General features: G+C 45.7%; 2 protein-coding genes across 3 annotated transcripts in view; one reads left to right on the forward strand and one right to left on the reverse strand.

The window, feature by feature from the left end:
* Nucleotides 1-198: 198 nt before the first annotated feature.
* On the reverse strand, nucleotides 199-3,609 carry LOC109470251. 2 transcript variants are annotated; one of them, XM_019769116.1, is made up of 3 exons: nucleotides 2,969-3,609; nucleotides 1,852-2,011; nucleotides 199-1,698 (listed from the first exon to the last, which is right to left on the reverse strand). In XM_019769116.1, exons 2-3 carry the CDS (start codon nucleotides 1,966-1,968, stop codon nucleotides 448-450), a joined length of 1,368 nt encoding a protein of 455 aa, XP_019624675.1. In that variant the 5' UTR covers nucleotides 1,969-2,011; nucleotides 2,969-3,609; the 3' UTR covers nucleotides 199-447. The 2 variants fall into 2 exon arrangements, with proteins under 2 accessions (XP_019624675.1, XP_019624673.1); XM_019769114.1 differs by lacking the exon at nucleotides 2,969-3,609 and having other exon boundaries at nucleotides 1,852-2,263.
* A 2,651-nt stretch (nucleotides 3,610-6,260) lies between these two features.
* Nucleotides 6,261-14,435, forward strand: part of LOC109470178 — a 25,699-nt gene continuing 17,524 nt past the window's right edge. Inside the window, exons 1-2 of the mRNA XM_019768984.1 lie at nucleotides 6,261-7,665; nucleotides 13,105-13,301. Of these exons, the coding sequence (XP_019624543.1) occupies nucleotides 6,720-7,665; nucleotides 13,105-13,301 (1,143 nt within the window). The 5' untranslated portion in view covers nucleotides 6,261-6,719. The remainder of the gene's footprint in view (nucleotides 7,666-13,104; nucleotides 13,302-14,435) is intronic.

A 14,435-nucleotide genomic window follows, 5' to 3' on the forward strand; every position in this document is an offset into this window, starting at 1 on the left:
AAAACTTACTGTGGATTACCTGTGCTCAGCACTTTATGTTTACATTGTTGTCAGTCAAACTGAGCATATCTAGGGAAACCAATGAACTTGATTAAATCACTGATACATGTACATCAGAAACACTTTTTGATCCTGTCTGTTCATTCCAGGAAGGCAACAGAACTAGCTTATCAGTCAATGTGTCTTGTTTTTGCTGGGTTTTTTTTCTCAATATGTATGTCTGTAAAAGCGTCCAATAAGAATGTGCTTCCTTAATACGTACAAAAGGAGCGAAAAGACCCAAAAAATAGTGCTAACCTATGGACATCATTGTAACTATTGACAGGACGTTTGTTGACCTACATTTTACCAATAGTGAATCACAACAACAATTAATTGAAATGTCTTAAAATAAAAGCAAGATATACGTCCGTACCTAACTAGAAGTACATGAACACCTTGAAGACATTACTCGTGTTTCTTGCGGAGTGCGGTCTCCCTCATGGCGCGGCCCATTCCGGACGAGCCCTCCCCCAGCCACGCCATGATCCCCGTCTTCCCCGTCGCCACCTCGATCTTCGAGACGATTTCCGACGGTCTCATCTGCACACAGGTGTTCGGGTGGAGATAGGCGAGCGCCCGGCTGCGAGGTAGCACCAACAGCTCGTCTTGATTCATCTCCGAGTAGAAGGAACCGTTGGCGCTTAAGGTAGAGCCGCAGCTCCTGCCCGAGTCTGGACGCTCCCAGGGAGACCCGAAGTGCAGCTCAAAACACATCGGCGGCGGCCGCAGTCCTTGGCTCCCGGCTTCCACAGCATCGTCGTTTGCAGGTGAAGGTGCGTCGGCGTCTTGTCCTCCGTTAGTTTGGTAAGAAGACAGTGTGTGGGCCCACTTTTCTTGGCCATGTGGCGGAGGTGACAGAGTAAGGTCCGGCTGTTTCAGGTACTCCCGCGCTAAGTTGTGGATTCTCCACGCTTCCGTGTCGGACACCTTCTTGGCAGACTTGTGCGCGTGGATGGGAGGAAACGTCGTCGGCGAGTTTTTTGTAGCGTCAAGACCAGTTGGGGATAACCGGGACGTTTTCGGTGAGCCTGGGTCGTACAGATGTTCATCGGAAGAGTTCGCCCGGTGAAGACCGTTAGGCACGGGGCTGCCGGGGGGTTGGTTGGCGGCCCGTACCTCTTCGGCTGACTGAGATGTCGTTCTGGCGAGCGGCGAGGGCGGCACGAGGGAACGGGTCTGTCCGACGATCCTGCGCCGGATGTTCGGCGGAGTGCTGACCAGGTAGTGGTCTCGGTACTGCGTTCGTGAACTAAGGGTGCCTTCGTGCGTTACCGGATCGTTCTCTTTCCCAGCGCTGAAACGCTGCCTTGTGGTGAAGTCTCTGGCTGTGGCGCAAACTGGCCGCGCGGGTGCCGTGCTGGGCGGAGACGTGTTCTGTCTGGTCCTGGGCCGATCACTCAGAGCGGTCGTTCCTCGCTGTGGCTGGGAAATGAACAGCTCCTGGACATGGCCTTGCGCCTTCCTACCTGTCCTCGGCGTCCCCCCGTCCGACAGATACCCGGTAACCGCGGCGGTCTTTGACCTTAGCTGCGCAAGGCGCACCTGAAGACGCCTTTGCTCTGCTGTCAGGTACTTGATGACGGCGTCTCTCTGGAGCTGCGCCGATTTCACCGCCTCCTGACGCCTGCGGTTCTGGATGTCGTTCTGGTGCCGCACCTTATAATTATAAATATAAAGATGATAGTAATGATGATATTGCTAGTATAATGATGATAATGTTTGGGGGGAAGGACAGAGACGCCTCCAACATCATTATGTAGATACGGAAGGAAAAAGCCAAATTGAGTTTAAAAAAAATATAAAAATCACCTTCATGACGGTGTCGGCGGTTTTTGGGATGACGATGACCGGGGAGTCCCCGGGTAGAGTCGGGTCGCGCTCGCCGCCCGTCGGGGACAGCACGCTCGGGAAGGAGCTCGCCATCATCAGCGAGTTTCCGAAGTCTTGTCCCGGGTGCTTATTCTTGCCTCTGTGAATGGCGTGCATGGTGCAGTCCGTTAGTGAACTTATTTCAGTGAGAAGTACAGATATAAGGCAAGAACCGTGCCATATACTAGTATATCTATATGTCCTCACACCGGCGTCGTTGCTTCATCCAACTAGTAACTAAGCTGAATACCCCTGGTGACAGATCATTTATACATTCGTCTCACCCGGAGTTTCTATATATGATACACGGGGTGTGACAGATGGCTCAATGGTAGGTAGGGAAAAACAACATCTAGATTTACTCCCCTATATAAAGAGCGGCGACCCCTGGTCGTTTCCGGTCAAGTTGAAAGGACGCCGGTGCCGGTCGAGGGTCACGTCTGGTAAAAAACCTTGAAGAACTCATGAAAGCGCCCTCACATATTGCTAAAGAAGAATTTTCCGTTACCTGCTACAGTATATCATCTTCCAACAGCAGTTTCGCGTGCGGGTGTAACGTTTGACTATTCTTTAAGGCAACAGCAATCTGATCAGTTGTTTGTTTTTCCAAAACGTTAGCTGGGGTATGAAAGAGTGGTACTAGTGTTATCTAACTAACTGAAGTGGTGCTGCCTTGGCTGCATGAAGTTTACACATTGTTGTAGCGTTACTTTGGTGAATAAACCAGACTGAATTTGAATAACAATGTCTGAATTTCTCCACACGGCAGCGTGAGAAAAGGACAGTTAACTAAATTATCAGTAAGGACATATAACCCGCTTGGTATGAGGAACAACCTCCGCTTCGAAGTTCCTTCATACCGAGTCACACATGTAAAATTTCAAAGTGAGTAACATTCCGCGTGTGCCTTTGATTACATAACGTCTGTAGCAGTCTATGATTGACGTTTTGATTGCAGTTTGCTGCCTGCTTGTGTGATTAAGGAGGTTTACTGCAAGCAAAGACCCATGATCCCGCTTTACGATCTATAGCGATGTTAAAGCAACAGAAAACTCACCAGGATGAGGTGTAAGGCATCCGTAGATTATCTTTTTGTGTGGAAGAAATGGCAGATGATTTGGTGATGTTTTGCCCAACTTCAGCTAACACGACTGACAGTACAGTTTGTTCCGGTCAATGCAGTCGCTGATTTTTTATACTCTTCTTTTCAAGGCCTTTGAATCACAGGTTTTTCTCGGGTTTCCAAGTATGTTTGTCGTTCCTTTGTGACCGGAGTGTTTTCGAAGAGGTCGTAGACCTTCGTGTTGCGCAGTAGTTTTCAGCTCGCACGTCGGTTGGGTGTTGAAGAAACGCCTCATCACATGTTGGTAGGATCGGGTAAGTTCCGATGAAAGGCACCACAAGCTCGGGTTTCCCGCCAACAGGACAGAACACTGATTTATGGCGATTTTCTATGTTTGATCAGTATCGTGTTGGTGTTTGGGCAGCGTTCGACTATGTGAAACAACATGGCAATGGGTCTGCTTTGGATACGTAAAATACGGCCTTGGATAAAGGGCTTTTAAAGGTGACTGATGGACTTTTGATACGGGTTGGCGACCGGTCGTGACTGTGTGTGTTCCCGGCTAGATTACCACTCTCGCTTACATGGCAGGTATTGTTACACTGAGTTAACTATCGGCCATTTACTATTGAAACTTTGTTGACGCGACAAGAGTGCAGAGACTAATCTCCAAGTAAATGTATGGCTCCGGCTTGTTTTACACGCCTAAGGCGATTTTTTATGTCTCTCTACAACTGGTGAGCGTTTTCGTACTGAAAGGAATAGATAGCGAGAAATCTGAGATTCGAAACCTCCGGAAATTGTATATAACACATAATGTTGAGGACTATTGAAACACTGCTTCTCTCCTCAAGGGTACTTTCTTCTGTGTTGTTTGACGTTCAACTAACTTGTCGCCTCTTTAACAGTGTGTTCGTAGTAACTTCAGGCTAATTTGAAGCACAATCCTGACCATAAAAATTGCTAACTGATGAATGAAAAAAACTATCGACTCAAGGACGTTCATTCAACCTACTCTGATCCAATTTATCATGGATTGGGCAGGCACTCCTCCGGTCGGGTTAAGGTTAGGTTGGTGTTAGGTTTATAGGTTAGGGTTTGTGTATTTACTATCTTCTACTCACGCCTTTGCTCATTTTGATCTAAAACGGGGCCCAAAACTTCCCCGTAGGTAAAAACGCCAGTTTCTACACAAGTCTCTGTCAGGCTTGACAAAATGAAACTTAAAAAGCAAGCAAAACGCCTAAAAGACGTAGGAAAAGTTGGAGTCATGTATCTGATTGGATATCACTGTGACACCGTAGACTTCCGACGGTGAAATCCGCCTCATGCTTATCACGCGAGGAAAACTTCTGAGAATGTTAACAACAGGTGACTGCTGTAGTCACACTCGATACCGCTAGAGGCGCTGGTTATAAATGGTCCATTTGATTGGATGCATTCTCCGGACTCATGCCGATCTCCAAGCAGATGTTGGGTTAGAAGATCGCAACGTTTTCTGACAGCCGGGTTACTGTGACAACCACTCACACAGTCAGGGAAAACCAGTAGTTAGAAAACGGGACTGAATATTTACGGATATGTACATCTGTGGTCACATTCGTCCTGCGATCTGTTTCTGGCAGGGTTTTCAGTGCCGCCATGACAGGCTGTTCCGGCAAAGATCTACGTCAACGTTTACCGTCCCAAGACGGCTGAATGTTTAGGACTGCCACAGGAATGCCCTCATGTTGATATCGTAAACCTAACGTACGAGTACGGCGATTGTGGCTGGGTCCTAAGAGATGAATACGCCCGGTGGGAATACGCACAAGTATGGCCATAAACAAATTAACAAAACAGTCCACATAAATGTCAACAGTTACCGTAAAGTGACACAAACCAGGTTTGACACATGACTAGGTAAGTGGTTTTGGTTTCTGGAAGTGGCACAATTTCCCTTTGAGATAACTCCAGACGAAAAAGGCCCGAGTGCCTCGTAAAACCACAGCAAAATTTACAACTTTTATAAGTGGCCGGAAATATGAATATTTCAGCAATGCAATGCGCGCCAATAAATTTTTATTGTGTTGCTATTTGTCTGTCAATGCATTAATCATACAATTAAGAAAAAGAGCGGGTGCGCCATAGGGTAGCGACAGGCTAGCCTACAAATCAGACTCCGCGGTGGGGATATTTTTACTGATTGCGTCCTGTTTTCCTATAACTACCTGCTTCTTGTGGCTTCTATCTCCAGCAGCATTTGACTGTGTAATGTGTATACGTAGGACACGTAGGAACGGGAGCCATTGGAAAGCTATTACTATAGGGAAACAGGAGGTTCAACGGGAAACGGTAGTATTGATAGTAACACAGCAGAAAAGTTGTGGAGGCTAAACCGCGCCTGTTTCCCTGTTCAGCCCGGTTATTAATGACACAGGATTACCGTTGTTATTCTTAAAGGCCGCGGGCGGTAAAAACGATCGATCCCAATAATTGCCCGGCAGATAATTTGTTTCTGACAAGATCCCGTAACGAGGCAGGCTTGTAGAATGGCTCAGGTTGTCCTTGGCGGAGTTTGCACTACAATTATAAGGTCCTTTTCCAGGATTAAAGCAACACAACCTGAGCATTAACGTCCCTCGGTTCTTGCTGAACTCATCTTATTCAGGGATTACTTTGTGCGGGGTTTTCTCAACGTATCACAAACGTCAACAGGGAGCATGAGGGCGCTTTCAGGCTTTTGTTGGAAAAATATCAAGATCTCAACATGACAGAGTAAATAACGACCCCCAAACCGCCCCAATCGGCGTCCAATTTTACCGCCAGCCTTCCTAACCGGAATTACATCCGGGCAGACACTACTCCTGTTTCTTTACTTCGGAAAGCGATGAAATGTCAGAGGTCACAAGTGATGCAGAAGATAGAGGAGCGCTTGTTATATTGGCAATCTGCGAATTGCCTACCGGGTTAGACTGCATGGCAGGCTTTTGTACGGCTGGCGTTTCGATATTGCAAGTTTTGGCTAATTAGACATTAGGACCACGGCTATTTTTGTTTGTTTACGCAATGTTTATATTTGCAGTTTCAATAAACAAACAGATAAATGTTTCTACTACCCCGGACCATATTTGATGTCATTTTTGGAGAGAAACAGGAGCCATCAGAACATATTGTAACAATAAGGAAACAGTATGGAGGCCGGCAAAAACTGACAACACCTCGAAGCCTGCTGCAGAGACTAGACTTGCTTTCTGTGCTCGACAGAGAGGAGCCTTTCGCGTCAAGGCTGTATGGCTGACTAGAGTGGAATATTTCAAAAGCCGTGTCTGAGGCGATCCTCCCGCGCGGATGCCTCTTTTGTGATGTGGATATTCATTACGTTTATTAAGCTCATCCAACCGTGCTGTTTGTGTGGAATTTGAATTGCATGTGAGTCTGCGGCGCGTGCGTCTGGAGCTAATGATCTTACATTGACTCACGCTCGGCACTACAGGCGCACACGCCCTGGTAAGGTCTGCTGTTCCAGCCGGCAATGCTTCTTGGAGGCGAACGGAGGGGAGGAACGCGTCGCCAAGGATATACCTGGGCTGAAGGGTGGCAACGTGTAGAGTTGTCGGAGAGGTGCGCTGGTCCCGTGGCGGCTATGAGGGCCGATCGCAGCCGGTAATAGGTGCTTGAACCTGTCGTTTCCACGGGTCACGTCACCGGGAGGCATTGTTGATTGTGTATGTAGCGATATGTATGACTAGATGGAGGAGTTTTAATGGAGACAAATTCGACAGACAACGACGGTCAGGGGTTCTCCCCGCCCGTCCGCTCGATAGACCTGACCCTGACCGTGGCCATCTGTACCGTAGCCGGGCTGATTTTGGTCGGGAACGCCGCATTCCTATGCCGCCGGCGCCGTCCTAAAGAAGGCGCCGTCAACACTCTCCTCCTGGACAATCTGGCGGGCTCTAACATCGGGCTGGTAGTGTATCTCTCCGGCCTGGTGACGGGGGACTTCCTGCACCATAACGGCCACCTGTCCGCTGCGTCGCTACAGATCCTCTGTAACGTAGAGGGCGTTCTCGGCATCCTGTTCTCGGAGCTGTCCCTTTGGCTCAGCCTGACCATTACCGTTAGCATGTTCGTCCGCCAGGTCTGCCCGCGCAGAATGCGCCGCGGCAAGGACTACCTCCCCGTCTACAAAGTCATCGCTATCGCAGAGTGGATGACCGCCCTAATCTTAGCCGGCTTTCCTCCAGCTCTGTCCATCTTCTTCAGTAAGGACCACGCGCCGACTGTCACCACGTATCACGAGGTCTTGTGCCTACCCAAAGGAACCAAAACCGAGCACAAACTAGAGTTCACTCTCTTCTTAAACTGTGCTATCATACTGACCATCTTCGTCTGCCTGTCCGCAGTGCCTTGTTGTATCAGGGGACAGTTAAAGAAGGCCTCCCTGCCCATGGAGGAGAGAATAATAAAGCGGGACGCGGCGGTGTTCGCGCGGATGGGGGCGGCTGTTCTGATCATCGCCATCCCGTGGGTCCCCGGCCTGGTCATGTTTACCATGACGTACTTCGGGCTGAGGATCAGACAGACCGTTCTGCAGTGGACCCTGTGGTGTGTTCTACCCTCCGGTCCCGCCATGTTTCCCGCGGTTTACGTCATCGTGTTGGAGAGTACCCGGTGCCGCCACCTCCTCAAGTCGTGCAGAGACAAATGTGAGTCATCATTACGGTTCATTTGAAAACTCAACAAGTCAAGATCTAGATCTTCATTGAATATATATAGTATTTGGAGTGTTAATATGTACGCCACTTGGCCTTCAGGCAAACATTGCAATAACATATTTCTTTGATTAATACGATGCATTCTTAATTTACAGTGCAATAATCTTGTTGTTTATTTGATTTCACAACAAGATACGATACTTGCCAGAAAAATCGTTTTGGGTACTAGTATAAAGAATGCGAAAAAAAAACTAAAACAAACTAAAACTGCATGGATGTGAAAGGGTCACACAGACCGTTGACTCTGAATTGTTCTATCAATTACATTAGGTAATGCTATGAATGTAGTATGAAAATGGAAATATTGCCAACAACCTGAGAGTATATAGATATCTAACCGTTGCAGAAACGTTTAATTTTAGTATCAACGTAAGTTGATTTTATTACTGACCAGTAAACGCGCCCACGGGCTCGGCACCTACCCCCCCTCCCCATCACTCCCACAAACCGCCGACTCAGCACTTACAGCCGGGCTCAGATAAAGTTGATTTATAATTCCCCACGTCGGCACCGACCGCCGGCGGCTCCATGGAGATCAGTAGATGTTTTATTGGATCACTGAGCTACTTACCTTCACCATCAATTTCCACGGACTACACAGTTCCTTATCTGTTTAATAACGTCTGACATTTAATAATCACGACATTGTGCGTGTCTATATCCGCCTGTAACTGTACGATCTTGGCTCGGAGGGAACCATAACTTCTGCAGACGCTATCTGCCTATCCTCCAAAAGATAGCTTAGATTACATTATTCAATTTCCTTGTCTCTCAGACATCAACTTAAGATTTAGCAGGAGGACGAGACGGCTTCCATTGATCTTAGGGTTATTTTCATGTTCATATTCCAGTTCATTTTTGTTGTGTTTGTTTGTTTAGTCCGAGAACTAGCACATTAACTTTGTGTGACATGATGTTATCAACGTATGACACGCACCCAACCGCTATAAACCTTTCAGTGTTTCACAGTGCTCCGATTTCCTCGGCGTGTCCCCGCCTCATTCAGTCCCGTTTGCCTTGATACCTCCGTACAGTTAATGGCATGAGCTGAGCGGCTGCTATAGATCACGAATAGAAGCGAACTGTAACAGATGTTCAACCAACAAAACTTGTCTGTTAATCTCCAAGCAGATATGCGGGCTTGTTTTTTTGTGTACATGTGTATTTTTTCTAGCGTCTCTAGTGGGGCATCACCACTTCTTCTGTCCAAAGAAAAATGCACAGTCCAAAGTCCAAAGAGCACAACTAGAAATTGCTTTATTTGCACATATTAAAATAATAAAATTACAACATAAGGAAAATCGTATACTAGGGGAAGAGTAATAGTTTCCGTTATCTACTCCTAGTTTTACATTTTGCGTAGAGAGAAAAGCTGACGTGTTCCCGCTGAGTTGAGGACAATAACTGCCGGTAAAGCCAGGCAGGGGTGATGCGACAGGTGTTTGGATCGAGGTCACGCGATCGATTGTACAGCACTGACACAGCCCCACAACTTTAACCACGATTAACACCCAACTTACATGATGCGGCAGGACATAATACTCGAACTAGAAAACGATGAATGTACATAATGATCCTTGAGTTTGTCACTGAGTTTGAAACGAAACTGCAAATCCTACGACAAATGTATTTATTTCTTCCGCAGTCAAAGGTGTACTGATAATCAAAAAACAATATTTCTGCCTTTTTTTCGTACATACTGACATGGTTAGAAATATGACCCGACGGGAGCAATGCATTTTTACTCGAGAACTAGATAGAACTTCTACACCTCAGGTCTGCGCAACACGTGACGTTACAGTGTCCTTGACGATCCACTCCATGTCGGTGTGATAAAGGCGTTAACCACTCTAAAATAGTGCTTGCATGTGATAGCCACAAGAACGTCACTGCGAACAAAATTGGGCAATTTGTACGATCTGCTGTCAAAAGACTCCATCTAACTCCTGCTTTGTTGTGCTGTATATAAGACATGTATTTGCTCGTGCAGTCCACATTTAAAGAGAAATCCTATCAAGAATAAATGGTTTTCCGTCCATAAAAAGGCACGCGCGCCTGTGGAGGTGTTCATCTGCAGGCATCCTCCTGTTTTTCATCCTCTCTCAGCGCTCCTAATGCAGTTAAAGGGAACGACGTGACATCGCAGAATAGTCGCAGTCATCATTGTCGAGTCTTCCGCACATCACTATTCCCATAATAATATATTTTGTGATACCTCAGACTGAATAAATGGCTACTGGTTTGCTCAGAGTTTAGTCCTCCTATAAGTCATTGCTTGTAAAGATAGACCCTAAAATTGAAACCTTTTGATATCAAAATTTCATGGAGGACAAATTGCTTGACTGTTGAAAATTTACGCGTTGTATATCCAAAACCTTACAATTGTGGCCTTCTTACGCCTTTCTTGCGTACATGTCTATTTGATTGACATATTTCTGTATTGTCTGAAATGCCTACTCAACGTATATGTGTTCAAGTTGCCACAAGAGATATGCCAAGAATTATGATTCTGTGTGTTTTGATTGTTTCTTCCGGTACGATATGTTCGCGTTTTATAGTCAGGATCTAACGTTCAGAGCCATCCAAGAAAATTAATCTGTATACATGTGAGCAGTGCCTTAAATGGAAATCCGCTCTGTGCAGGTGCGGAGGAATTAATAACCATCCCTCCTTGTCATCAGAACCACCCGCACGTCCAAATATCGTATCTGAACATCCCTGAGGGCGGGCCCACGGGAGCGGGGGTCTGTCCGGGTCTCGTGCCGTGCGCAGTAGATAATCGTGGGAAACACCTGTACACTCCCACCCACGTCATGTGTATTGCATCAGGGAATGGTGCATTCCGAACCTTGCCCCACTCCAAAAAGACATGACTACAGATCAGAATTACTTTCATCATCTCCGAGCAGATGTTGAAATGAAAAAAAAACCCGTACCGTTTCCTCACTAACTCGTTCACTCTCGTACAACCATCCCTAATAGACAAAAAACTTAGAAACACAAAAATCTGACGGACCGTCAGGTACCGTCTCACTGACCGAACCACTAATTTTGATGGACGCTTCATCTCATCTAACGTTATCCCTTCGTCTAATTATTTGACCATTGGGGCACAACAGAAGATCTGATCTGACAACCAGTTTAAAAGATCTGGCAACAGTTTTCTCCGCCCTTCTCGGTTTTCTATTCGCCATGCTGGTTCAATTCTTACATCATGTCCAGTCTACCATTGGATGTTGTGACACAAACCTCGCGGCAGGCTTTCATAGGCAACATATGTCAGAACAGGTTTCTATTTCCATAGCAACACATCGATTGACTCCAAAGACGTCACTCCAGATGTTTCCGTACCTCCTTGTTTTGACCCCGTATGGAAGCCATGGAAGTAAAGAAGGCCAGTTGACATGTTGTGGGCTGATACTTCATCGTCAAGAAATGCGAATCAATACGTATAAACGCTATTCAAGCATACCAAGCAGTTGTTTATCAACTTGGCTTAAGCCCCTCAATCATTCCTTGCGTTATCATGTGAGCAGTTCCTTAATGGAGAGGGATATTTTGCCATCTCACGGTCGAACTAGAAAATATTCAGGGGGAACTTGAGCACGTCTTTATTCCACGTGTCCACTACAACTTGCCTATCTGATGGCAAACGACCCAGACTCTGCCTGCGGGTCGAGCTGAGGGATTTAGATAAGGCGACAAGCCGTTGAAGATGAGACTATGCTTCAACGGAACTCCGTTCAGCACCAAGGACAACACCAATCACTTGTGCTTTAAAAGATAGGAAGAAATCTATAGTTTATCTATATAATAAAGTTAAATGATGTATTCCATTTCAGAAATAACATGCTCGACCTTTACTGTGCATGTACATGATGGAATGGAAAGCTTCGAACATTGAATTTTTAAACGTTTGCGGCACATCTGGCAGCAATATTTCCCTAATGGTATCAAAATGAGGAGACATCATCTCTTTGCCTTTGTCAATATTTTATACACACTACTTTGAGAGCTGCAGATATAGCTATTTTTGTCACATTTGGCACCAAATCAAGAAAACGACAGAACTAAACAAAGAGGTTCAAGACACACATAATCTGCAACATATTTTATGTGCGGCATGTATATCCTGCACCCCCATCCCGCCTTAACTCTACACACAAATTGTGTTTTGTGTAACCGTCAGAGTAGACATGTCGGCACCAGCCGTCCCCGGAGTTCTGCAGGACTAGTTTGTGACAAGCCGGTGTCATGGGCGTACAGCACAGCGGGTTGAAAGGCAATGACCGCGCACCTGAAATGAATGAATACATGGCAAATATATGCCTGTATTGATTGTAGTCTGTTTTCCGAGATGATGTAGAATTCCAACCCTTTTCGAGAGACATGGTACCGCAAATCAACCTAAAACTACAACAAAATGAGAAAATGTGTCGTTACTGTCTAAAAAAAGTAAGATGATGAGCACATGCACCCTAAAGCGTCTTGTACCGGAACGAACTCATTTTCGCAGTCTTGTGTTATATTTTGATGTCCCAAGAGGATATCATCCCTGAAATTAGTATATATTGTAAACTCAATTCCTCCTGACTTCTCATGCTGATTCGGATGTCTATTCTGAAGCAGCTTTCAAACTGTAAGTCAACTGAAAATGTGTACGCGTGAAAAGAACAAGACGAGGAAATGAATAGGTTTGAATCAAATCATGTTGCTTCCTTTCATGTTGTATTTTAGCGACGCAAAGTTCGACGTTCACTTTTACACACAATCGGATAGAAGGCTCTTCGGATTACTATAACCTTATTATCCACGCACAGCTGTGGGAACAGTCGTGACGTCTGAAATACCCAGATAAAGCGTTGGGATCGGTACTTAGCCGATTATTCTGTCTCCTGGCACGATCTTGTTAATGGATCAGCAGTTGAGCTCGACTAGAAGGATAGGAGACCAGATTTCTTTTATAAGTAACTTTCATAATTACCTACTTTACAATTTTTTTAAGAAACACATATCATCTACATCAACAGATGTCAACAATAACAATATGAAATGTGTTTCATGTGAAATATTCTGTGAAGGGTTTTCTTTCAAAAACTTCACAGTTACGAAATTGAAACCAGACATTGATAAATTACAATGAATAACATAGAATAGGTTTTAAGGGGACACTGGAAAAAGTGCAGACCATTATGCTTCTTTTTGGCAGTGGAGGAATGAACGCCGAAAGTGTGGTTGGACGGATGGCATTCAGCACCAAGGAGAGCACCAGTGGTTTTGATAAGCCCTTTGCTGTTCATTATTTGATCACCATTGCTTCTAGGTGGAAAGACTGGTATAATTTAAGCTCCTTTGTTTATTTGTTTTCAGGGCGGAAAGGTGAAAAGTACAGTCTGAAGCTCCGCGAGCTGACGTCACAGATGAGTCTGCCGTCCCTCGCCTCCAAGACGTGCCTGCGGGAGTCCACCCTGATGAAGGAGGGCGTGGCCGCGGCGGCGGTGGGAGAGGCGCCGTCAGAGGTGGAGTGGACGGAACTCCTACAGCCGTGCTCCGGCCCTCATGACCAGGTAGGACTAGGCCTCATGGGAGGGCATCGCGACAGAACGCAGCGAGTTTGTTTTCTTATCAGTTTAACGGGTGGATCATTAGTATCACTGCAGAAGCGTTTACACGTGTTTGTTTGTTGCCTTTTTGGCTGTTACTTAATAAAATAATCGACATAGTCATTCATAGATTTCGGTACTTTTTCTGTTGTGGTTCGGCCTCAGGAAAAAGTTAATACATGTGTGTATTTTTTTAAGCTGGGTTGATCTAGGTTCGGACAGGACAATCGTTTTTCTGAATTTGATTTGTCAACCATGAATAACCAAGCAATCCAAAACAATGCAATTTGAGAGTTTATGGGGTAAACTATGATACATGTACCTTGTGAAAGTTTGTGTTCCCGCGGATACCATGAATATTGACAGAGGTATGGCGGCAGGGAAATGCGTCCCTTTGATGTAGAGTGAAGTTACGTCCCTGCTGATCCCCGCTGCACAGATACATTAACGTTAGGTCGATCTGATGAGGCAGCACGCGATCCTCCTCCCGTGACATCCCTCAGGGCTGGATCACCAAACTGTCAACATATCCTCCAATATCTCTTCACGTAACATCAATGTGATCGGCTGTTTGGGGACCCATATGCATTCGCTTCCAAACTTTACCAACTGATAATAAAATACTTTTCCTTTGCTTTACATTTCAGGTCTGCCATTGGCTTTAACGAGAAACTCAAACAACAAAATTCAGAGCTGGGTAATCGTTTTAGCATAAGATAGTGGTTTTCCCCCCAATACCCGATGCGCTATCTGCATTCCCCATTATCGCTTTGTTACGTGTTCTTAGCCGGCGGGAAAGATCTTGTGACAAACTAAAGCTTATCTTATTGACATCTTTTATCATACCTCATATTTTTTACCTACGTTAGCTATCATTCTAGGAACGTTAGCTATCATTCCACACTATAGCTATGCCGCTTTGTATATATTCTTACTTCAAAGCCCGAGCTCTCACTTCATGGACATCAATAACTCATTTCCCTTCTCAGTGGACATGTTGCTGTAAGAAATACGAGAAACGCGTAAACTAATCAAATCGTTGTGGCCTCATCTTGTTTCGGCTTCACAGTCCCGAACTTGTGTCATAAAAGCCGGTAT

This window comes from Branchiostoma belcheri, unplaced genomic scaffold (assembly GCF_001625305.1).
Source record: "Branchiostoma belcheri isolate BF01 breed outbred unplaced genomic scaffold, Haploidv18h27 scaffold22, whole genome shotgun sequence".
Taxonomy (NCBI): Eukaryota; Metazoa; Chordata; class Leptocardii; order Amphioxiformes; family Branchiostomatidae; genus Branchiostoma; species Branchiostoma belcheri.

Coding starts and splice junctions, on each gene's coding strand:
- LOC109470251 (XM_019769114.1), bottom strand. CDS start 2,028: ATGCACGCCATTCACAGAGGCAAGAATAAGCACCCGGGACAAGACTTC. Junction 1,699..1,851: donor CCGCCGACACCGTCATGAAG/GTGATTTTTATA, acceptor TATAATTATAAG/GTGCGGCACCAGAACGACAT.